The sequence below is a fragment of the Anabrus simplex genome, chromosome 5, assembly GCF_040414725.1.
Source record: "Anabrus simplex isolate iqAnaSimp1 chromosome 5, ASM4041472v1, whole genome shotgun sequence".
Taxonomy (NCBI): domain Eukaryota; kingdom Metazoa; phylum Arthropoda; class Insecta; order Orthoptera; family Tettigoniidae; genus Anabrus; species Anabrus simplex.
The window spans coordinates 437,736,786-437,763,887 of NC_090269.1; the positions used below are offsets into that span (position 1 = coordinate 437,736,786).

The 27,102-nt window shown below is 39.1% G+C and overlaps 1 protein-coding gene across 1 annotated transcript in view; it reads left to right on the forward strand.

Annotated features, from left to right (window-relative positions):
* Positions 1 to 27,102, forward strand: part of LOC136875079 (uncharacterized) — a 191,798-nt gene that overhangs the window by 148,861 nt on the left and 15,835 nt on the right. Inside the window, exon 6 of the mRNA XM_067148812.2 lies at positions 9,576 to 9,660. Coding sequence (XP_067004913.2) covers positions 9,576 to 9,660 — 85 coding nt within the window. The remainder of the gene's footprint in view (positions 1 to 9,575; positions 9,661 to 27,102) is intronic.

Consider the following 27,102-nt stretch of genomic DNA (forward strand, 5'->3'; position numbering starts at 1 on the left):
GGACTTCCAATTTCATTGCAATCATTTAAGAAAAGGCTAGAAAAACAACAGATAGAGAATCTGTCACCAGGGCGACTGCACTGATGCAGATCTGTAGTGACTGGTAGATAGATAGATAGATTGATTGATTGATTGATTGATTGATTGATTGATTGATTGATTGATTGATTGAGGTGTGATGATGCAGGTTTAATGCGCTCAGAGAGCTGGATTATTATTATTATTATTATTATTATTATTATTATTATTATTATTATTATTATTATTATTAATAATAATATGTCCATAATTTTTCGAGGAAGTGGAAAATAATTCAATACATCTGCAGTGAAACCGCGTTAAAATGACAGAACACGACTGCGATTTCAGCGATAAAAGTGGGGTCAGTTTTATCTGGCTCCTGTAAAGCCTTTGTATAATGTAGAACGTTATGACGTAGCCTACATCCTCCGTGAATCTAGGTCTTGGCGCTTGCGTCAGCCATACACCGTGACCATTTACTTAAACAGTTGTTAATAGGGATGTAGGCAGAGAAAGTTCGCGCCAGATAGCGCTCGTGTACTACTGGGTGAGCGCAAGGCGATCGTCTTATGTTTCTCCCAGTCAGCTGCGAGTAATGTATAGAATGTGACCGAGTTTTCTGAGATAAAACCGATTGTATCTTCTGTAATTTTACCCCAAGGCTATATTAATTAATTGTATAGGTATATCCCCTAGTATATTACGGACGATTTTCAGCGTTTAAACCTTAAACAGCTGCAATATGAACTACGGACCAGAAACGCTAAAATTAGCGGGAAGAAGGAAGAATTAGTACAGCGGTAATTAGAAAATTCTAACACGCTTTATTATCCAAATAATGAATAGGAGTGAGCATGCCTTTTCCTAAAGATTACAATTACTTGAGTATTGTACATTGATAAATATATAAATGGACCTCCACAAGACAAATCATAAATAGATCTCCCCTTGTTTCTATACTTCGATTCATGTATTTTTTAAAGGTTGATGGCTTACAAGAAACTGCAGATACAGCCTTTGTCCACTACCAAAGGCATGTGAATATTCTTGAGTTTCCCATTGCCGGTTCCTTTGAATATTTGACCATCAGTCATAAGGTGAAGATCACTATCACAAATTTGCATCTGATGGATTATTTCGTATTTAGAAAATCGGAAATAGATGGAGCACCTGTTTCCAACTACAAATCATTGTATTATGCTGGATACAGACTTTTCAGTGAAAAGTTTGTTTTGTTTATAAAAGGTTAATTTCAATCAGGTGAAATTCTAAAATGCAGTGCTCTGAAATCCGAGTACACAAAATATAAGACCTATAATATGAACCTTATTTTAGGAGTACCTGGTAACATTATAGCAGGGGAATGTGAATGTTTTGCTAGAACAGGCCCCAAGGCATGTTGTAAGCATATTGCTGCTGTAAGCTACGGATTAGAGCACTTCCCCAAGACTGGTAGTATTCAGTGTTCGGAAACATGCAGCCAAAATTTATAAACTTTTCAGCATACCCTTACCAAATGGTTGAGGCCAGTTAGCCCTATGAAAGTGGAATATTTGCCTTTGGAAGAAGTTTCGCGTCCGCCTCTGTGGTGTAGTGGTTAGCGTGATTAGCTGCCACCCCCGGAGGTCCGGGTTCGATTCCCACCTCAGCCATCCTGGAAGTGGTTTTCCGTGGTTTCCCACTTCTCCTCCAGGCGAATGCCGGGATGGTACCTAACTTAAGGCCACGGCCGCTTCTCTCATCTTCCTTGCCTATCCCTTCCAATCTTCCCATCCTTCCACAAAGGCCCCTGTTCAGCATAGCAGGTGAGGCCGCCTGGGCGAGGTAAAGGTCATACTCCCCAGTTGTATCCCCCGACCAAGAGTCTGAAGCTCCAGGACACTGGCGGTAGAGGTAGGATCCCTCGCTAAGTCCGAGGGAAAAACCGAACCTGGAGGGTAAACAGATGATGATGATGAAGAAGCTGAACCAGTTATAACACTAGTCGAGGGGTATTTCTGTCTGAAAGCAAGGGGGCTGTTTTCAAGGACATTTTCTCTATGAGGCCAAATGTTCAACTCTTTAAATTGGCAGTACATGAAATTAATCCAAACATTAAATATTCTCCCAACAGTAGTTTTATGGATTCCGAAGTTAAGGCCTAGTTCTTTGTCAGATTTGTTGGTCCTTGGCTTCATAACTGTCAAGAAGAAACACAGTCTGGGTTCAAGAGGGAATATCTGTAAATTGTATGTTTTCTCCCAGAACAGCAAACACCAAATTACAATGTTGGACGTCTACAAACCCTGTATAAAGCAATATGGCATCAGGATTACGCATTGTTTGCTCAACAACCAAATTAGGCGCCCGCAGGATCTTTTCCAGGGGGGGGGGGGGGCACATTAACAATTTTCTTGAATATAAAAACCAATATAACGTCAGCAACATTAAATTGCTTAGAGAAACTTCCAGTTATAACGTATGCTAGCTGACTGTCAGTAATTTCAGTTTATGAAATAATCTAGTATGATATTAAACAATTGAACATCAACATGTTTAGAATTCCAGGGGGGGGGCAAGTGCCCCCCCTTGCGGGCGCCCATGCCTGTAGTATTTTTTGAGTGCTGATGTCTTTGAAAATGTGAGTCACAAATGTAACATTTACTTCTTCGGGTATATTCACGATTTCTTCCTATACTTCAAAGAAGGAGATTTCTGTATATTCCGATATTGTAGGCTTATCGTGGTAATCCGGCAATTTTTTTTTTTTTTTTTTTTTTTTTTTGTGTATGGCCTCTTCCTTGTTTTTGTTGTGTTCGTGGTACACGGAAAAAAGCGATGGAACAGCGCCCGGTTTAATCTTGCTCTCTCACCTTTAAATACAAACGCATAAATTTGGTGGTTGTTATCAAAATGCCTAATCAGTTTATAGGTAGAAAATAGGAATTATTTCCCTTCGTAAATCGCACTTACCCAACAAAGTTTTCGTGAATTCACCGGGTTGAAAAAAATGGGAACACACTTTAATATTTTCGGTCAGGTTCTTCTCACCGAAATTTTTCGTTCTAATAGCATGTAACCATTTCGTCCTCATTTCTTTATTTTGTGGAAACTGGTGAAACGAAAATGGGCTTCCCTGATTTTTGCAAAGAGGAACACTGCAATAGCTCGGCATAGTCACGAAAATAACAATTTAAGCAACTTAAGTTCGTGGATATTAAGCGGCATGAGTACACAGGAGACAAATGAAAAGCGCATTGCGCTTACCCAGTACAGCAGCAGTGCGCTCTATCGGTGCTAGTTCTATACATCCCTATTAGCACTTCAGGTAACCTAGAAGACACTGGTAGTATTACTTCACACTTTTCCATCGGTAAGCTAAAAATAAAGACACTTTCGGTAAATATAGTACAATAAATGTTCGAGCATTCTTAGCAATGCGATGTTTTAGAGGCTTCATTTGTGTAAAAATAATCAGCGCTCTTCCCCCCAAACTAACAGTAGGCCTACAGTTCTTTTATCTCTAGTGAAGTGCTGCATGCATTACCATCAGCCTGTTTCTCATTGTGTTGAATATTTATTTCCATTAGTTAACTGGTCGTTACACATTGTTTGTTTATACTTCCAGTAATGCTTTACTTTCGCACTCAAATATCTGTTTTATTTTGCATTGCCCAACTTCATACTGGGTATTATTTCTTTAAGCGATTAATACCGAGGGTATATATCTTATTGTATGTCCCAAGCGTACCGAAATACTTTCAGATTTCCAAATAAGACTTTTACCTATATCCACTTCGGGTTCGAAGTGGTAGCTTTGTTGTTTAATATTGAGTTTTTTCGTACGTATCGCCATACTTCATGCAGTTCTACTCCCATCATTCTGTTTTTACCTATGGTTCCTTTCATTGCGGAATTATGCTTTTTTTTTTTTTTCTGCAACCTGTCACTGTGAACCTCAAACCTTCTCTGCTACCATTTGCAGGAATTTTTATTTAGCTGTATTTTGGCTGCCTGAATCGTAATACATGAGCTAGTGCGTTACATTTCCACGGTTGTGGAGTTGACTTTGTACCGCTATGTATATAGCCTAAACTAGATGTTCCGTGCGGTTAGGAGCGCGCAGCTGTGAGCTCGCATCCAGGAGATAGTGGGTTCGAACCTCACTGTCGGCAGCCCTGAAAATGCTTTTCCGTGGTTTCCCATTTTCACACCAGGCAATTGCTGGGGCTGTACCTTAATTAAGCCCACGGCCGCTTCCTTTCCATTCCTAGGCCTTTCCTGTCCTATCGTCGCCATAAGACCTATCTGTGTCGGTGCGACGTAAAACAAATAGCAAAAAAAAATAAAAACTATATGTTCTCGACGCAACCTAACGACCAGAATGTCTCTTTCAGATATATTAAATATGCTTTAGAAAACATTTGTGGGATTGTAACACTTATTAAGTGTGTTTAAAGGATTGTTTTTGTGAAGTTGTTAATTGTTGTTGTTTGTGTCATCAGTCCGTGGACTGGTTTGATGCAGCCTTCCATCCCACCCTATCGTCTGCTAACATTTGCATGTAACTACTACATTCTAAATCTACTCTATTTTTCATATTCATGTTTTGGTCTACCCCTACCGTTCTAACCACCTACACTTCCCTTGAAAACTAACTGAACAAATCCTGGGTGACCCAGTATGTGTCATACCATTCTATCCCTTCTCCTCATCAAATTTCACCAAATTGTTTTCCTCTCATCAATGGTATTCATTATCTCATCATTTGTGATAATATCTACCCTTCTCTCCTTCAGCATTCTTCTATAACACCACTTCATAGGTAGTTAATATCCATTATGTAAATTGTCAATTTTTTAAATCTTTTGTTATACACGTATCAAATTTGTATGAATTTTTCCTTTAGTCATGTAAAGTTCTCTGTATGGGGTAGATAAACTAAGATTTGTGCTCGGTTTTGCCCGAGTGAAAGAAGTCTTCCTCTTAATTGCTCAGCAAATGCGTAATAACCGAGCCAGTAGTCCACAAGATAACTCGCCACCACAGTTCCAGATTGATCTATTGGGTTATGTGAGTAAGACTGAGATGCATCTCGTGAGACATATCTCAAAGGAGGATTAAGACTGAAGTCGCTGGTGAGGTAGATCTCGCTATGTAGATGAATAAAGTTTGTCGTCCGCTAACAAGGTTTGTCTGCTTCCACCTCGTGTATCTCGCACACTGTCAGCTGACACCACAGTTGTGTGAACATCCTGTGATCTTGCTTGATCTTTTACAGCTCTTCTGTTTCAGTACTGTGGCAATGAAGGAACAATTGCAGAGGTTTCGTTTCATTTTTGTATGAAAATATAAATATATGGTCTGAACTTCCCAATTTGTGCTTCAGGGAAAATGATGCACTGGGTCGTGCGTGCCACAAATATTGTAAACTTTTAAATACTGAGTTGGCAGAGGGTTGAATCTAAAGAAAGGTAATGAATATGAAAATCATGTGAATAGAGCAGTAATTTTATGCTTTGAAAAATATCTTGCATCCTACAACAAAGTGTGACTATTGAAACAAACTCTATTATTCTATAGCCCTTTCGGGTCTTGGCCTATCAAGTGACTGCTGCCCATTCCCAAACCTTGAGGTTATGAGGAGATGCGTGTTCAGCGCAACGAATTCTTCAATCATTATTCTTTAGTCCAGGGTGTCTCATCTTTAGTTAGCTCTTCAGTTGTTCTCATGTAGGATGAGTGAACCTCGAACCAGCCCCTGACCTGGTCGGTAATCGATCCCGAGTCTTCAGTTAAGTGGCAGACTCACTACCACTAGACTGCAGTGCAGCCATGACTTGAAACCATGAAAAAGGTTAGTTGAATTTTGTAAGCAGGTAACTGGTGGAGTAAAACGGAGCTTCGGAATTGATGCACAGGCAGCCTATTATGGCGTCAATTTAAATACCTTCAAACTGTAGCTAAATTACCTCCTGCCTGATGTTACAGGTATTTAAAGGAGAACCCAGGGGCTTTCAAGGTAGGGTTGCTACCACAAGATCATTAGCTGAGTCTGGGATTACTTCTACTTAGTTGTGCCTTGCTTTTCATTTTCAACTTTGCTAGCTGACCTCCTTCGGTTAACTCTTGTTCTTTTCTGACCCCAACAGTATTAGTTTTCCTTGTCGTTCATTTTCACATTTCTACTGTCCCCTCACTTCATTCTTCTAAGGGTTGGACCTCTTTCCTTCATTGTTTCTTTTCTCTTTCTTCTGAGTAGCGTTAAGAGAGGGCATTTGCCTAGTTGCATTTCCTCTTTAAATAATAATTGCTACCACCACCAGAATGAAGGCATCAGCAAAAGAAAAAAGTAAGAGCCAAGAAAGGCATGAATCTATTCCCCAGGTCTCAAACGGAACATGAGTTGACCATAGGGGACCGGATACGATAGATGAAATTGTGGAGCCTGGAAACAGTTAAAATGGATTGTAGACTATAAAGTGTATCTGGAAAATGATAGCCAAATTTGGAAACAAACAAAAAGAAAATATGATGGAGAGAGACCCCCCCTTTTCCTTCTCCTGCCTTTCTCCATCCCCCAACTCCTACTTGTCTTCCCATGGCCTGGCTCTACTCTGGCTTGGCAGCATGAGTTTTACAGCAGCACTTTTCAACTATCTAGGTTTCAGTGGTTTGGTCATGAGTGCTGTTTCTTAATCATAGTTTTCATTCCATTTTGACTGCACTATTTATCAAAGACACATCCGGGTATAGGGATGGTCTGATTTAAGCTTCATGTATGTGACATTCATGCCCCGGTCATCAAGATATATTATGTGTGTGCTGCTCCTATTTTACCTTTACCACGTGAAGCTCCATTTCTAGCAGCGGAACCGTACAAGAACTATACTTACAATCTATTGTATCTTATTTCCAAGACATTTGGTTGATCCATTTGAGCGCAATTTAACCTCATACATGGAAGCTATAAGATATGATGATTTTAGCATGGTGTTATACAGAAAATATTTGTAAAAAATTTCTTGAACTCACACAAGAAATTTTGTATATTTTAATAGTCTTCAATTTTAATACCACTAGATGAATTTGAAGTACGTTTGGAGTATTTATGCAGTTTAAAATATCAGTTTGTGCCTATACACTTAATTTAGTAATTTTTATACGTCTTGTCTAATTATGGTCTCTCAGCTGATGATAGACACGTGACCAAAACGAGTACCTCCAAGACAGGTGTAATGTAATATTTTAACAGTAAGAATGTATTGAATAGGTGGACCATTATATAGTTCATCCTCTTCTTGTAATTGCAATTCACTACAGAACAACATTAACATTATAGCTTTTGATTACTTGTTTGTCTTACCCCTGTAAGTACCTTCAACCGGGATTTCGTTTGACCATCAATTCTCACTACAGTGCAATTGTCAACATACAGTAAATACCTTTGATTGCTTTTAATAACCTAACCTTAATCACATAGTCTCTCAGTATGGGGAACATCTTTTCCAATTGTGTTGTGTTACTTGCCTTCCTACAAAACATAAATATTACTGTCTATTCTTCTCGCAGCATTCTTCATACTGATCATGATAGCCCCTCTGTGGTCTGTCTCCACACTGGTTTTCATCCAACACACACTCAACTACTCATCGCACCCTTCATTCCTAAATGCCAGTGAAGACATTGCGTGGTGTACTGATTAGATAGATACCTCACTAGTTGCTACAATGCTTCCTGTTCCCTTACTTATAGATAGGCACAATTATTGTTTTTGCCTAATCAGAAGGTAAATTATTAACCCTCTATGCTAATCTTATTACTCTATGAAGTCATTTATCTCTAGTTTCCCACTATATTTCATCATTTGATGTCTGATTTCATCTATTATTGCAGCTTTATGACAATGGAATTTATTTACCATCCTTTCCACATCCTCAAGTTTAATTTCACTAACACAATTGTCCTCTCCCTAGAAGCTTGGTTCCTTCCGCCTCTCCTGTGATTCCCTGGGATCTATTATTAGGTCACCTCATTTACTCAAAATACCATTCATTTCCTTTTCTCCTTATGTTCTAAGTTTCTTTATTACTGTCCAGACAGGTTTACCTGCTGTTTGACTTAGCCATCCAGGTCATTACCAAAATCTTCCTACAACTTCTTCTTGGACCCAGCAACTATTTGTGTCACTTAGTTTCATTCATCTATGTACAAATCCGTGTCTTCATTAGTCCTTGTATGGAACCGTTTCTGGAATGCCTTCTTTTAAAGTGTACAAGCTGCTCTATGTTCATCACTTCACCACCATGTTCATTTTTCCCATCTTTACATTCACTTGTTCCTAGGCACTCCCTTCCTAATTCTACTTCAGCATCCCTATATGCATCCATCTTCTTTGTATATCCTTAACATTCTTACTATCCATTGTTTGGAACTTTTTTGCTAATCATATCCATGTACTTCTGTCTAATTTCCTCATCATGGAGATTTTCTTCCCTTATTCATCTGCAGACAGATTTTACTTTCACCATCCTAGGTCTAGAGATACTCAGTTCACTGGGAATGAGATAGTGGTCTGTATCATCAAAAATTCCGAGGTAATCCTGCATACTCTGAATGGATTTCCTGAATTTTAAGTTGGTTATCATATATTCTGTTATGGATCTGGTGCATCAACCCTGGTATGTGCACCAGTGAATAACATTATCATTAAAGAATGTATTTGTAACTGTTAATCCCAACTAGCACAGGTGTCCAGCAGATCGTTCCCATTCTTATTAGCTTCAATATCTTTCCAACTTTGAAGGGTTTTGCTATAATAATAGTAGAAAACTAGTGCTTCAGCTCTTATACTCATGTTACAAAGACTTTTTTAACACACAAGCATTCACAGTATCAAAGTGAAAAATGGATAACAGCTAACAGAAAAAGGAAGAATAGAAACCTCTATAATGTGACATTACCAAAATATGCTAAAAGTCAGATGGCTTGTTAAGGTCACAAATAAGTAGATTGTGGACAAGATTGATAAGAGAACAAAGGTTTGGCAAAAGTTGACCTTAGGTTTAGATTCATGCGATGGATGTTGAGAAACCCAGCACTCCTTCGGCTAATTTCAAAGGTAATGTATATAGTAGGAATTTGGTATCAGTCAGGAAATGGTACCGATGTGAATAGATGGAGGATGTAATAGTACTGTTGAAAATGGGTAAGGTCGCACAGGGTAGTGCATAGTGGAGATCATTATCAAACTAGCATACAGACCTAGGTGGGCCACTGATAGTTTAGTGTTATTGTCACTGTCCTCTAACCAAGGTGCCCATGGTTCTGTCCCAGCCAGTGCAAGTGGGATGTTTGCAATAAAAGCCTTGTCCCTGTGATTCGATTTCTGTGGAAGACCGAGCTGTGTGGCTGTGATAAGAACGTTGACAATAATGGAGAACTACACACCAGCTTGGTTGGTCTATATATGATGGCCCTAATAATAATAATAATAAGAATAATAATAATATATTTCCTGTACCTTTTTTCAGTAGAAGTCAGTGGAAGTAATTTGGTTTCATTTTCATATAAAGACATCAGTTGCTGTGTGAAATGGACCAGAAAATAGAGATCAAGGAGGAACCTGTCTGGCTTGAAGGCACAGCAAGTACATCATTTGTAAGTATCCTTCCTGATTACTTTATAGTGATTGGATTTTAATTGGTGTTCCAAAAGATTTTCAGATCTATAATTTATGAAATATTTCATCTGGAATAATATCTTGTGCATAACAAGAAGCATAAACTCTCGAAATTTTAAAAGCTACTTTGTGAGATGCTTCATTGCTCAACACATCTAGGTGGTAGTCTGGTAGATGTGCTGTATGTTGTAGTAGTAAATGGTCATAAGATGTGTGGTGATGGCATGCTTGCTGTCATTCATTTTTATTGGAAATGGTGGGTAGTTTTTGACATTAGAACCTTAGATTTATGATCTTTCTCCATGGATAGTTTAAAGATTGTTTACTTAACACTAATAATTTTCAGTGTAAATTAACCTAGCAGGCCCTATGCTTTGGAGAATGAGTGACTTCATCTTACCTACAGGGCCCTGGTAAGATTTCCAGTGACTTTGAGATATCATTACCTGACCAGTGATTTGAGTGCTGATTCAGGATCCATTCAATGCCATGGACATCATTTTCTTCATTTAGTAAAACTACTGACTGTTCATGCACATTTTGAGGAATTAATCCACTCTTGCAGTATTGATCATTCTATGTTATTTTCTTTGGCACCAACAGATGTACTGCTACTTTTCTCACTGACTGCAGGTTATATTGGTGTGTATATGGGCAGTTTTCTAATTATTGATTTTTGCTCACCTTTAACTCTTGCTTGACTAAATTTTATGATGTTGATGGTCATTTTGTATAATTACTTTATCCACTTCACGGAGGGAAATTTATGTTGTGGTTTTTCAAGTTTTTATTTATTTTTGTACAGTGTCTTGTTGTATTCCTGCTACTTCCACTCAATTTATTTTCTCCTGTTTTTTTTTTTTTATATTGATAAATTATTTATGAATTTGTTTACTTCATGATTTGAAAGTTTGTACTGGCAGGTGGAATATGTAAAGCAATCTCCAAGGTCAGAGCTACATTAACCAAACTCTGAACAATTCTGTTGAGTTTTTGTGATTTATTCTCATGAAAAACAACCAGAACGTCCAGCAGCTGTGGATGCCACTGAAAAACAAAGTTAAGCGAGATCTATGGGAGGTGGAGGATGACTATTTGTACTCTTCTTGTAGATCAACCTATGTCTTGCTCAGGAACATCATAGCTTGTTGGCAATGCTCACGGTACTCCTGGATGGAGCAGTTGGAGCAATTTTTGAAAGTAATGTCCTTACAATTGTAAGTACCCAGTAGAATTTTTTAAAGAATGCCTTAAATATGTCCCCACAATGCAGAAAGTTATGCAACCTAGAAGAATATGTAAACACCACCAGGTCATCCTCATTATTCAGCCCAATGCATCATCCTGAGGGTTACTAATGCAGGTAGCATTACAACTTCTATTCATTGGTCAAATTGAGTCTCAACTTGTTGCAGCATTGAAATTATGAGCATGCTCCTTTAAAACAACTTGACAAATGAAATAAAAATTTGATGGCGAAAAATCTATATGGATGGTTGCGTCGGTTAAGTTTGGACAATTTTGACGTATCTTTTATCCTAGGCGATTCCTTTTCTCCAGCACCAGAAGGTGGTAATGTTTCACGTTGGTACCAACAACATAAGGCAAGCTGATATAAGTACCAACATTGTTGGAGATGTGTGGGATCTGGTAAATGCAGCACGGGTAAAGTTTAATAAAGCGGAGATTGTTATTAGTAGAATACTGTGTAGGAGGGATACTGACTGGAGGGTGATTGGGGATTTAAATGATACTATGGAGTGGATATGTGGGAAACTGGGAGTGAAATTTCTAGATCCTAATGGGTGGGTAGAATATAGGGATATGCGCTCAGATGGCCTTCACTTAAACCGCAGTGGTACGCATAAGTTAGGAAATTTGTTTGGAAGAGTAATAGGAGGTACATTCAGGGAAACGGGGTGGGCTAGGGAGCGGTGATAAGGGAACAGGGAACAGGAAATCAAGTAGGGATGACATAAAACTGTTAGTGTAAAGTTGTAGAAGTATTGTAAAGAAAGGAATAGAATTGAGTAATTTAATAGATATATATTTACCAGATATTATAATAGGAGTTGAATCATGGCTGAGAAATGATAATAATGGATGCAGAAATTTTCTCATGGAACTGGAGTGTGTGTCATAGGATAGGAATGGTGGGAGGGGGAGTATTCATTCTGGTGAAAGAAGAATTTGTAAACTACAAAAAAGTTAAAGATGAGACACATGAAATTCTAGGTGTAAGGCTCATTTCTAAAGATAATAGGCAACTTGATATATTTGGAGTGTACAGACAGGGAAAGGGTAGCACTGAGATGGATTCAGAATTATTTGATAAGATAATCAGCTATATAGGAAACAACATGGAAAGAAATGTGATTGTAAGAGAAGATCTGAATTTACCAGATGTCAATTGGGAAGGAAATGCAAATGACAGGAAGCATGACCAATAAATGGCAAATAAGTTAATATGGGATGGACAGTTGATTCAGAAAGTGATGGAACCAACCAGAGGGAAAAATATCCTGGGTGTGGTGCTGATCAAAACCAGATGAGCTCTATAGAGAAACTGAAGTAATAGATGGTATTAATGATCATGAAGCTGTTTTTGTCGTAGATAAAAATAAATGTGATAGAAAGGGAGGTCTTAAAAGTAGGACTATTAGGCAGTACCAGATGGCTGATAAAGCAGACATGAGGCAGTTTCTAAAAAGTAACTATGATCAGTGGAAAACGGTAAATAAAAATGTAAACGGACTCTGGGATGGGTTTAAGGAAATTGTTGAGGAATGCGAAAACAGGTTTGTGCAATTGGACTAGACAAAAGAGTGACTGAATGGGTTGCTATATTTCTAGAAAATAGATCTCAGAGAATTAGAGTAGGTGAAGCTTTATCTGACCCTGTAATAATTAAGAGGGGAATTCCTCAAGGCAGTATTTTCGGACCTTTATGTTTTCTTATATATATATATATATATATATAAAAATGATATGAGTAAAGGAGTGGAATCGGAGGTAAGGCTTTTTGCGGATGATGTTATTCTCCATAGAGTGATAAATAAGTTACAAGATTGTGAGCAACTGCAACGTGACCTCGGAAATGTCGTGAGATGGACAGCAGGCAATGGTATGTTGATAAACGGGATTAAAAGTCAGGTTGTGAGTTTCACAAATAGGAAAAGTCCTCTCAGTTTTAATTACTGCGTTGATGGGGTGAAAGTTCCTTTTGGGGATCATAGTAAGTATCTAGGTGTTAATATAAGGAAAGATCTTCATTGGGGTAATCACATAAATATGATTGTAAATAAAGGGTACAGATCTCTGCATATGGTTATGAGGGTGTTTAGGGGTTGTAGTAAGGATGTAAAGGAGAGGGCATATAAGTCTGTGGTAAGACACCAACTAGAGTATGGTTCCAGTGTATGGGACCCTCACCAGGATTACCTAATTCAAGAACTGGAAAAACTCCAAGGGAAAGCAGCTCGACTTGTTCTGGGTGATTCCCGACAAAAGAGTAGTGTTACAAAAATGTTGCAAAGTCTGGGCTGGGAAGAATTGAGAGAAAGAAGAAGAGCTCCTCGACTAAGTGGTATGTTCCGAGCTGTCAGCGGAGAGATAGCGTGGATTGACATGAGTAGACGAATAAGTTTGAGTGGCGTTTATAAAAGTAGGAAAGATCACAATATGAAGATAAAGTTGGAATTCAAGAGGACAAACTGGGGCAAATATTCATTTATAGGAAGGGAAGTTAGGGATTGGAATAAGTTACCAAGGGATATGTTCAATAAATTTCCAATATGTTTTAAATCATTTAGGAAAAGGCTAGGAAAACAACAGATAGGGAATCTGCCACCTGGGTGACTGCCCTAAATGCAGATCAGCATTGACTGATATTGATATTGCCTTATATGTCAATTGCCACTGTAGAAGAATTATGGAGTACAGGAAGAGGATTGTTCTTCCATAGTTCCTTGCATACTTTGCAGAGACCCTCAACAGTGGTGGGATATTTAGATGGAAGCATTCTTTTCAGGAGACCAATTGCACAGAAATCCATCGGCAAGGCATGCAGGGATTCGATAGGAATGTTACTAAATTGTATGACATGGAGATCTGTCTCTGCTTCTTTTCTCTTGTGGAGGTGACTGATAATCAGTCGGTATGACTGGATGCTTTATCCATGTGGATCCAGACATTTGAAGCATCCTCGCTGAACAGCCGAGGGATATCTTCATTGAAATAGAGGTCCATGATATTCTTATGGAAGAAGGTAGCATTGATCTTCATGTTTTTTGACACTCTGAGGATTCTGACTTTACCCCAGGCACAATATCCTGCTGCTACCATGAATCCCCTAGCAAACCCTTCTTTCTTTTCCTTGACAAAGTGTGAGTGCCCCTTTTGGCCTTTTGAGTGATAGTAAATTGCCCAGGGCTTGTTGGTATTATACAAATAAACCAAACCTTCATCTAGGGTAACAATTGACTGTCCCTTACCCCGTTACGTTGTTTTCCTATAATTTTCTGGCACTAGGGACCCACTGCTTAACGTACCTTGCTTTCAAAGCATGTCCATGTGCCTTATGCCACTTACGAGGTTCAGATGTTCTTGAATTATACAATAGATGTGCTTGTATGGCTGGCAAGGTGTTGTTAAGTTGATGGATTTTCCTTCAGAACAGCAGCCTTTACCTTCAGAATGATGTCCGGAGCCATGGATGGTAGAACTCTCTTCCACAGCAGTTTTCGCAAAGTTGTTGTTTTTTTCTTGCGGGAAATAATTCTGATGCATTATTATCGCATTACCTACAGAGGGCTTACTAGTATTTAGGCCTTGCATTTAACAGTGTTGTACCATCCTTGATAATGAGAAATTAGTATTGGAAAGGCCAACAATGTAGCCTTGCCATATATCTGCAATTAAGGAGGCTATGAGGTAACATTTGTATGATAAGATTGTACGTGGCATTTCTCTAAATCACACTCACAACGCAGGAGAAGAAAATTGAAATACAGATGCTTCCATGGGTGGCACATGCGCTGAAGGTGGCTCCCTGTGTTAACTGGGGCAACCCTCCGTATTAATAGGGCTTATGGAAGAAAGAACTTAGAACTGGCTGAGTCAGCAAAGAGCATGCATCTGGATATGTTAGGAACTAATGATATTTGGGTAAGGGGTGTAAATGAATTATAATGTATACTTCATGAAGGGAATGGGATTGTACACCAGGATTACTATTGCACACAAAATAGTTTCTGTTAGGCACGTAAATGTGTGAAGGGTGGTGGTAGATTTGTCACTTGCAGAATTAGGATGAGAATTGTCTTGGTGTACAATTGAAAGTTTTATGAAGCATTGAGTAACATCATACGCAGGGTCAACAGCAAGGACAGGTTAGTTCAAATGGGCGATTTCAATGTGAGAGTTGGAAATCAAACTGAAGGATATGATTGGCTGATTGGAAGTGTGGGGAAGAAATGAAAGTTATTAGTAGTAGGAAGCATCATAAGGCTATTGACTGCTACAAATAAGAAGGTACGGGCACCAGATCCATAAGACTAAATCATAGCTGACCTTTAATTCAGGATATCCTTTAGGAGTTTGCAGGTCTTCTGGGAATTTTTGTGATATGGACCACTATGTGATCTGTAGTGAACTAAGTATCTCTACGCTTAGAATAAAGAAAGTGAAGCTGCAGACATAGAAGGCTATAAAATCTCCAGGATGAGGATATTTGACAGACATACTTGGATATGATTAGTATAAAGCTCCATTCAGTAGACAGTAAGAGAATGTGAGGCATACAGGGATGCTGTAGTAGAAACAGCAAGGAAGTGCTTATGAACTTCTGTGTGTGAAAATGGGAAAAAACAAACATCCTGGTGGATTGATAAAGTGAGACGGTTAGTAAAAAAAAGAAGGCAAAAGGAATGGCTCCAAACAAGGATTGCCAGAGATAGAGAATGGTACATAGGTGAGAGAAACAGAACAAAACAAATAGTTGTTGAATCCATAAAGAATTTGTGGAAAGATTTTGGTAATAATCTCGAGAATGGCTAGGTAAAAGCAGGAGGGAGCAGTAATAAAAAATCATAGAAAGGCAGGGAGAATAGGATATGAATATTGTGAACTCATAATCGATCCCAGATAATCATTGAACAGTGGACACTGAAAATCTCACTAATATAAGAGGAGTCTTCCTGTTGATGTCGCGAACAACTGAGCACACCCGGAGAAGGACAATGATGTTCATGAAATTACACTTAAGGAAGTGGAAAGGATGGTTAATAAAGTCCATTGTCATGAAACATCTGGAATAGATTAAATTATATCTGAAATGGTGAAGTATAGTGAGATGGTATGAAAGGAATGGCTTTATATTTTAATAACATTATCATAGAGTGTTAGTGAGCTACCTTCAGATTGGACAAAAGCTGTAATTGCACATATCTATAAGCAAAAGACAGGAAGAATTCCAGCAACTCTCGAGGTATCTCCTTGATTAGTGTACCAGGCAAGGTTACCCCTGGCATTTTGGAAGGGAGGGTGAGATCAGTGGTTGAGGGGAAGTTAGATGAATCACAGTGTAGTTTCAGAGCACAAAGGGGCTGTCAGGATCAGATTTTCAGGATGCTCCAGGTATTTAAATAAATCTTCAGGAGGAATAGACAGTTATGCTCATGCTTTGTAGGTCTAGAGACGCCATATCACATACAACCATGTGAAGAGATTTTCCCCGTACTGGGGCACTATGTGATTCTTCATCTCCTTCCTGATAAGTTTTCACTTATGCAGGTGGTTCAAGTGTAAGATTAGTTTTATAATCATATGGCCTCAGCTACTGTGTGCAGACATTTCAATTTGACACCATCTATCTGTCTGCTCGTCAATTTCGACGTTCCATTTTACTGTAGGTCTACTAGATGGCTAGCCGAGTAAAACAAAACTCTCTTTGTTGTCTATGGCTGAGATTTAATTAATTTTGTCAGGTAAACACCAAATGTGTCACCAGAGATCTTTTACATGCTGACATCGTACGACATGGAATGTCGATTGGACTTTTTTCCGCCCTTCAAATATCCGACTACCTCTGCCAGGTTTCAACCTGATATCTTGGGATCCGGAGGCTGATACTCTACCACTGATCCACAGAGGCAGCTAACAAGGGGACATTCCCTACTCGTCACCACCGATTTCGCTCAAATTTATAGAACATGCAGGGCTTTGCTAGAAATGAAAGTACCCGAAGTGGGAACTCCAGATGGCCAAGCGTATAGAAAATAAAAATAAAAATGTTGATGCAGCTTTCGCACCGTATAAGCCACGAACATTAGTGTGCACGCCAAGCAGTTGTTGGCATAGCGGTCAGACCATAGACTAGTCGTTCGTTCGACTCCCTGAGTGGAGAATATTTTTCTCAATTTTTATATTATTCATTTATTTTAATTTATTTTACTTATTTATATGCAAAAGGCATATAGGACGTAATTTTTTTAATGAGCGCACAATTGTAGAAAATTTGGAGTTGTGAACTTTCCCAACATGTTCAAACGGAAATTCTTTTTTCTCCTTTATTGGCTACCTCACCTCCTTGGGGAATGTGCCAAAAATGTGAATATTCTTCTTGTTGTAAGATTAATTTTCACCTGACAAGTGAAGGTTGCTCCTGGCGGCTGTACACAAACAATAGATTCTTGCCACAGGTAGACAATGACGATGAAATCTCAGTTTTTTACCTCATCCTTGCCTTTTGCGTATAAGTAAATAAAATTAATTATTCACCCCTTTGCGTAATAGGAAAATTAATAACATAAAAGTTGACTGAGTAAACAGTCTCCACGGGGGGAGTCGAACCCACGACCATCGAATTACCAGTCCGAGCTCTTACCGCTACGCCAGCAACTGCTCGGCGGGCACGCTAACATAAGTGGCTTATACAGTGCAAGAGCCTCATCAACATTTTTATTAATATTTTTATTTTCTATACGCTTGGCCATCTGGAGTTCCCACTTCGGGTACTTTCATTTCTAGCCAAGCCCTGCATGTTCTATAAATTTGAGCAAAATCGGTGGTGACGAGTAGGGAATGCCTCCTTGTAATTGTAAGATTAAGGGTAGATTATTAAAAGCAAGCAGAGGTCCTTATGTTGGCAATTGGCCTGCAGTAGGAATTGATCGCAGAATGAGTTCTTGGTTCAGTGTACTTATTGGGGTTAGACAAGGCTGTAATCTTTCACCTCTGTTGTTCATAGTTTTACATGATTCATCTGCTGAAAGGTATAAAATGCCAGGGAGCAATTCAGTCAGGTGGAAATGCAGTAAGCAGTCTGGCCTATGCTGACAACTTTGTGTTAATGGCAGATTGCGCCAAAGGGATGCAGCCTATTATCTTGGAACTTGTAAGTAGGTGCAAATGAATGTGCTATGAAAATTAGCCTTTTTAAGACTAAATTGATGTCAGTAGGTAAGAAATCTGAGAGTATTCAATGTCAGATTGGGAATGCAAAGTTGGAACAGGTAGATAATTTCAGTTATTTAGGATGTGTGTTTATCCAGGTTTGTAGTACAGTAAGTGAACTTGAATCAAGGTGCAGTAAAGCTCATGCAGTGAACTTGCATTTGCAATCAACAGTCTTTTGTAAGAAGGAAGCAGATCATGAACAAAATTATTTTCACATTAGTCTGTTTTCAGACCAACATTGCTTTACGGGAGTGAAAGCTGGGTGGACTCAGTATATCTTATTCATAAGTTAGAAGTAACAGACATGAAATTAGTGAAAATGATTGTGGTACAAACATGTGGGAATTGTTGCAGGAGGGTACTTAGAGTAAGGAAATAAAGGTTACGTTATGTTTGACCTCGAAGCATGGCGCTGTAAGAATGAATCGGCTTTGCTGATGGGATCATGTAAGTCAAATGGATGAGGATACATTACCTGCTAGTATTATGGACTCTGTGATGAAGGGTAAGAGAAGTATAGGCAGACCAAGGCAATGATAGTTAGACTCAGTTTCTAACGATTTATAGATAAGAGATATAGAACTAAACAGGGCCACAGAAGTAGTCAGAAATAGGGTATTATGGTGGCGGTTACTAAGTTCACATAGGCTTACAGGCTGAGCACCGAAAGGAATAACAGCCTATAATAACAATATATGTATGTGTTCCTGTAACAGGACATTACTTAACGTGCTCATACATAACGATTGCATTAGTATGGTAACAGTGTGTGCCACTATTGCCAGCATGCACTGAGTGATTCGGAAGATAACTTAATTCTTTATGCAGTAAAATATTTTGCCTTTTTTGTATGTTATACAAAAATGCTAGTGTCTTGTTTGTGTGTTGGTTCACCTTAGATCACGTCCGTTATTTCTTGCTATTAGAACAAGCATCAAGTTATGTTTCTTCTCATGGTAATTTAGCCATTTAGAATAATAAATATCAGGACCCGAAGAAAAGAAAGGGTCGAACTTGGAGGAATGGGAGAAATGAAGACCTATACAGACAGACAGAGAAGATCACAGACGCCAAATGTAAGAGGAGACTGTAGTTTTATCAACACCTCACAAGAATGAATGAGTATCAATTAACAAAGAAAAAATCTAACTACATCATCAAATTAAATGCAACTTCTAAATGGGCAGAAGAAACAAGAAAGGACAGGAGGAATTTGGCATCAGTCAAAAAGAAAACTTTAATAGAGATGTGTTTCGAGCTACAGTTGATAATTTCAAGGGGTTCCAGGAAAAGCTAAGTCCAAGAACATGTGGTCAGAGGAGAGGAACCGCAGTGAAATGATGGCGAAGTTTTGGGAGAAGAAATCAGGACTAACTAGCAAGTGTAGTCCAAAGTAGAGAAGGATATATTTCATCTAGTCTCATTACACTGCACCAATCCACATGTTTTATCAGTGCTAATGCACTGCAAATGGCACACATACTACTCATATTTAATTGATTTAGTGATACAGTTTACCACACTGCCTGCAATATAATCAACATATTCACTATACAAAGAAAGGGTACTTTCATATTCAGCAAATAATTGTGGACCCAGATCTCTGAAAAATTTAAGGTCATTAGCCACAGAATTACTGAAGTTGTATGCAACTAAGGAAGTGTTCATATTCTGCTAAATCTATTACCAGTGTGCAGGCCTTTCACTTCCTGGTAATTTATAGATTTTTCCAGGTATTTCACCGCAGTTATTTTTCTTGGTCTGGAGCACTACCATTTTCTGTTAGCAAATACCTTGCAAGTTTTATAATGTGGTCAGCATCAGGGAATGCAAACCCCTTTTGCTCAGAGTCTGCTGCATGGGAAAAACAACACCGGGACTTCATTCTTAAGGTGATTAGTCCATCACAACTGTTGAATGTATATATGATTTTTATAGCTGCTTTATGCAGTTTTCTCAAATACTTTTGACAAAATTTTACTTCACTTCTTTGGGCACTCCTCTCACTAGTGTTTTCCAGCTCCTATTCAGTGCTGCCACCATATAGTCTAAGGCCACCTTGGCCACTTCACATTCCATAGTGCTTAAATAATCCCTGACCTAAGTCAACATAGCCACAAAACTCCTTTTTTTTGCTATTGGCTTTACGTTGCACTGACACAGATATGTCTTATGGCAACGATGGGACAGGAAAGGGCTAGGACTGGGAAGGAAGCGGCCTTGGCCTTAATTAAGGTACCGCCCCAGCATTTGCTTGGTGTGAAAATGGAAAACCATCTTCAGGGCTGCCGACAGTGGGGTTTGAACCTACTATCTCCCGAATACTGGATACTGGCCACACTTAAGCGACTGCAGCTATCGAGCCCAGTAAACTGCTTATTGTCCCACACCAAGCCCTTCTTAATAGCCACTTCATTAAACATCAAAGTTTCTAGGATTGGTTCTGACATTGCCTTAACTTTTTTTCCTTTTCAATACTCCCATCTGTAAAACCTGGACTGTCATCAATAGATGTTGCCCAGTGACAATGATTTTGAGAATAGGGTGATGTGGGAAACTTTCTGAGGTAACAGTATGGTTATTGATGAGGTCTTCGATCATCTCTTGGAAATAGCTACCCAAAACTTTGGGACCTGAATCATTAAGCTTCTTATGAAGACCTTCAATGAATTCTTGTTGATTTAACAATTTCCTGCTGCTTCTCTTTGTTTTCTGTACCATGACTTTGGTGTATCCACAAAGATTCAAATTAAATGCTGTCACTTGGTACACTTATTTATTTCACCTTAGCTGCTGTCACTGGCATAATACACACATCAACAAACTGCCATTTTAACAGTTGCCTATCACAGTACATGAAGGTTACAACCCTGAAACAGTTGACTGCTGACAGCTACAGGATGTCGGTTTAACACAACACGAGGCGACAAGTATACTCCTGTTAAACCATAACTCCAGCTAAGCAGTAACTCGTCACTACCATCAAGACCACTTCTTCATATAGGTGCCTGGCCAGGCTTCTAGAAACGTAAATTCTAGAGTGCTTAAGGCCCAGATGTAGTATACAGAATATTCTACAGTGTTCTCATCTACTGAATGCCATTCTGGGTGTTACAGTGTGTTTTACAATTCTGTAGTGAATTACAAATCATATATATACAGGTAATAATAAATTATGAATATTAATTTCAGTTTCTTACATTAACTAAACTTATATATATATGTACAGCACATGTTTCATGACATAACTTCACAAACAATCCGATCATATTGTCTGTAGACATGACATAAATAATAATAATAATAATAATACTAAATGTAAACACTTCATAGCCATACATCACAAGTCATAATAATAATAATAATCATAATCATAAAATAATAATAATAATTCGAGCTTGATACTTGCGTCATTTACCTGTGTATGAAAGAATATTGTTTTCAAGTTCAGTTTGTCACACTTGCGTCCATATCCCCCGATGACTTGAAACAATTTCCACAGTTTATCACACTCTCTTGGTCCTCTCTGTTTTAACTACACACAGACTACCTCAGTCACAAAGCCCTCCTGTTAGCACTGTCCAAGTCCACCTTCCCAGGATGGGTCCACTGGGTCCAATCAACAGTGTCTTCATTCCTGGTGCTAATGATCCACAGGTCTTCACGTTGCATTCAAAGTTCCGCTGGCTTTCCCCTTGTTTGTACCTTTGTGTTCTGTTAGGGCCCATGAACCTTCGTAGTCCACCGGTGTGATGCATGGGACAGGCTCGCATATCGCGGGCTTGGCTCTGTTGAATCTCCTCTTTTTCCAGGGTGCTGATCTCGACGAGTGTCCTGGTCAAGTGGCACCCTCGTTTGTTGGTTGTCGGTTCAGACCCCATTGTTTCCACATCTCCTCGAGGGGTTCCCACTGGCTGTGTCGTCGTCATCACTGCCTCCATCTCCCCGGACATTGTCTGAGCCACCCCATAGTTCTGCTTCATGCTGATCATTTTCTCTGGAGAGTTCACGGTGCTGTGGAGCTTTCTGCGGCTGTTGAGCACCTTACTCTTGGTGTCATACTGGTACGGCCCATTCACCGTCGCGTCGTCTGGTTGTTCGGTCTCGACGTCCAATACCCACGGCATTCTATCTGTGCGCTGAGTCCTCTCCCGCAGCTGGACTCGGTAGTCAGCTGTAGGTTGGTGGACCCTGCCGCGACGCTGAATTCTCCCACATCTTCCTCGTAGGTTGAACATGGCTGCTGTCTGTGTCGTACTTCCATTTCCTACCCATGAAGTCCAGCAGTCCGGTATTTGGCTCCCTCTTCTGACTTCAATCCAGTCTTGAACGGGCCTGATATGTTCCCCAGGAAGTGATCCTGTCATCCCGTGGAGTTGCCACCTTGACGACACTGGACCCGCCATCACTGCTTGAAGGCTTAACTTGTATCTTCACAGCCATCGTATTTGCACACAGGGTACTGTATTCCTTAGTTTCTTTCTCCATTGAATTGTTTTGGTTCTTTATTTCTTGATATTGACCTCGAATTTCCCCTTGAGTTTTCCAAACTGAGCCTCGATGTTTCCCATGAGTTTTACAAACTGGACTTCGATGTTCCCATCAAGTTTTCGAAACTGGGCCTCAATGTTTTTAGCCTGGGCCTGAATCAAGGAAATTAACTGTTCAAACATCACCACAGTCCTCTGGTCGTTCTTTGTTTTTGAGTCCAATAGATTCTAAGAGTCCTGTCACGCATGGTCGCAAGTTGCTGTATCCACAAAGATGCACGCAAAATGCTGTCAATTGGTACACTTGTTTATTTCACCTTAACTTCACATAAGCATACCCATGATGTAAACAACTGTTGTCACTAACAAAATACACACATCAACAAACGGCCATTTTAACTATTGCCTCTCACAGCACATAGAGGTTACAACCTTGAAACAATTGACTGCTGACAGCTACAGCATGTTGGTTCTACACAATATGAGGTCACAAGTATACTCCTGTTAAACCATAACTCCATCTAAGCAATAACTTGCTACCATCAAGACCACCTCTTTATATATGTGCCTGGCCAGGCTTCTAGAAAGATAGATCGTCTCATAAATTCAAGAGTGGTTAAGGCCCAGATATAATGTACAGAATATTCTACAGAGTTCTCGTCTACCAAGTGCCATTCTGGATGTTACAGTGTGTTTCACAATTCTGTAGTGGATTACAAATCATATATATGGATAATAATAAGTTATTAATATTAATTACAGGTTCTTACATTAACTAAACTTATATATGTATGTACAGCACAGGTTTCATGACATAACCTCACAAATTATTTAATTGTACTGTCTGTACACATGACATCATAATAATAATACTAATACTAAATGGATGTTAAAACTTGCAATTCATAATAATAATAATAACAATAATAAAAATAATAATAATAATAATAATAATAATAATAAATGAAGCTTGATACTTGCACTATTTACACATGAGTGAGAGAATTTTGTTTTCTAGTTTTATCAGTTTATCCCACTTGCATCAACTTCAGCTGTTTTATTTTCCTTATAGCCAGCACCAAATCCTGGTTTTATTTCTTGGGGCTGGGACATAGGCTGTAGTTTTGGTCATTGGTGTGGTAATTTAAAATTTTAAAATAATATATTTTTAAAAGAATGTCACCTGTTGTTGTTTGAGTCATCAGTCCATAGACTGGTTTGATGCAGCCCTCCATGCCACCCTATCCTGTGCTAACCTTTTCATTTCTACGTAACTATTGCATCCTAAATCTGCTCTAATCTGCTTGTCATATTCATACCTTGGTCTACCCCTACCGTTCTTACCCCCTACACTTCCTTCAAAAACCAACTGAACAAGTCCTGGGTTTCTTAAGATGTGTCCTATCATTCTATCTCTTCTTCTCGTCAAATGTAGCCAAATCGATCTCCTCTCACCAATTCGATTCAGTATCTCTTCATTCGTGATTAGATCTATCCATCTCACCTTCAGCATTCTTCTGTAACACCACATTTCAAAAGCTTCTATTCTCTTTCTTTCTGAGCCAGTTATCGTCCATGTTTCACTTTCATACAATGCCACGCTCCACACGAAAGTCTTCAAAAACATCTTTCTAATTCCGATATCAATGCTTGAAGTGAGCAAATTTCTTTTCTTAAGAAAGCTCTTCCTTGCTTGTGCTAGTCTGCATTTTATGTCCTCCTTACTTCTGCCATCGTTAGTTATTTTACTACCCAAGTAACAATATTCATCTACTTCCTTTAAGACTTCATTTCCTAATCTAATATTTCCTGCATCACCTGCCTTCGTTCGACTGCACTCCATTACTTTTGTTTTGGACTTATTTATTTTCACCTGGCACTCCTTACCCAAGACTTCATCCATACCATTCAGCAACTTCTTGAGATCTTCTGCAGTCTCAGATAAAATAACAATATCATCGGCAAATCTCAAGGTTTTGATTTCTTCTCCTTGGACTGTGATTCCCTTTCCAAATTTCTCTTTGATTTCCTTTACTGCCTCTTCTATGTAAACATTGAAAAGGAGAGGGGACAAACTGCAACCTTGTCTCACTCCTTTCTGCATTGCTGCTTCTTTTTCAAAGCCCTCGATTCTTATCACTGCAGACTGATTTTTATACAGATTGTAGATAATTCTTCGTTCTCGGTATCTGATCCCTATCATCTTCAGAATCATAAATAGCTTGGTCCAATCAACGTTATCGAATGCCTTTTCTAGATCTACGAATGCCATGTACGTGGGCTTGTCCTTCTTGATTCGATCCTCTAAGATCAGACGTAAAGTCAGGATTGCTTCACGTGTTCCTACATTTCTTCTGAAGCCAAATTGATCTTCTCCCAACTCAGCTTCAACTTGTTTTTCCATTCTTCTGTAAATAATACGTGTTAAAATTTTGCAGGCATGAGATACTAAACTAATGGTGCAGTAGTTTTCACACCTGTCAGCACCGGCTTTCTTGGGAATAGGTATAACAACATTCTTCCGAAAAACGGAGGGGACTTCTCCTGTCTCATACATCTTGCACACTAAATGAAATAACCTTGCCCTGCCGGTTTCTCCTAAGGCAGTCAGTAATTCAGAGGGAATGTCATCAATTCCAGGTGCCTTGTTCCTGTTGAGGTCACTCACAGCTCTGTCAAACTCTGACCTCAAAATTGGGTCTCCCATTTTATCAGCATCAACAGCCTCTTCATGTTCCAGAACCAAATTATCTACATCTTTACCTTGATACAACTGTTGGATATGCTCCTGCCATCTTTCTGCCTTGTCTTCTTTCCTTAGAAGTGGTTTTCCATCTGAGCTCTTAATATTCATACACCTAGATTTCCTTTCTCCAAAGGTTTCCTTGATTTTCCTGTATGCAGCATCTACCTTTCCCAGGACCATACAGCCTTCGACATCCTTGCATTTCTCCTTCAGCCATTCTTCCTTAGCTACCTTGCCACTTTCTATCCACTTGATTCTTTAATCGCCTGTATTCTTTTCTGCCCTCTTCATTTCTAGCATTCTTGTATTTTCGTCGTTCATCAATCAGGTCTAGTATCTCCTGAGTTATCCACTGATTCTTAGTTGATCTTTTCTTCCTTCCTAACATTTCTTCAGCAGCCCTACTGACTTCATTTTTCATGACTATCCACTCTTCCTCTATTGTGTTTCCTTCAGCCTTTTCATTTAGTCCTTGTGCAACATGTTCCTTGAAACAATCCCTCACATTCTTTTCTTTCAACTTGTCTAGATCCCATCTTTTTGCATTCTTTCCTTTCTTCAATTTCTTCAACTTCAGATGGCATTTCATGACCAACAAGTTGTGGTCAGAGTCCACGTCTGCTCCTGGGAAAGTTTTGCAATCCAACACCTGGTTTCTGAATCTCTGCCTAATCATTATGAAGACTATTTGATACCTTCCAGTGTCTCCAGGTCTCGTCCACGTATACAGCCATTGTTTGTGGTGTTTGAACCAAGTATTGGCAAGGACTAAATTATGATCAGTGCAAAATTCAACCAGACGACTTCCTCTTTCGTTCCTTAGTCCGAATCCAAATTCTCCTACTGTACTACCTTCTCCTCGTTGGCCTACCACTGCATTCCAGTCTCCCATCACAATTAGATTCTCGTCACCTTTTACATATTCTATCTCCTCGTATATTCTTTCGATTTCTTCATCATCCACTGAACTAGTAGGCATATAGACCTGCACTATTGTGGTGGGCAATGTCACCTAGACCACTACAATTTTGTATTGCATAATAAGTAGCAGTAGCAAGTGATCAGGGATAAATAATTTGAAATTATGTAATAGTCCCCACTTTATATACTTTAATTGTTTAGCAGGATGTTACTCATCAATCACCTCTGGTGGATTTTCTTTGTTTTCTTTGTTTTCATGGCAGTGGGAACTCAATTTTTTTGTCTCCAAATGTGAGGGAAAATGAAATATGTTTGGAACAGCATTTGCCAGTAATTGCTCTTGGTCACTTGATACGTGCACTTACTTTAGAAGTGACAGAGCACAAGTGACTGTATTGGGTGGGATACCATTTGACTGTTTTCATACTCACAGCCCATTGTGGAGTTAATTCCTTGGTTTTTTAAGGAAATCACAAACTTAATCAAATAAATAATTACTGCTACTCCCAGTACTTCCTCTGTATAAACCTTAATAATCATCGTCATCATCATTTTACAGTTCCAGTTTCCTGGGTATTGTTGGCAAGTCTCTTTTATTCTGTTTTATTGAGATACATTCTATTGTTAATGACTTCCTTCAGTGCCCTTCCCCGATCTGCAATGTTCATCCAATGGGTTCTTGGCATTCCCAGCTTACATCTTCCTGCCACATGTCTCTCCAAGTTAACATGTGTTCTCCTTCTTGGCTCCATCCTCATTGGGTGCCTAAAGCACCTCAGGCTGGTCATGCTGACCTGATCTGACAA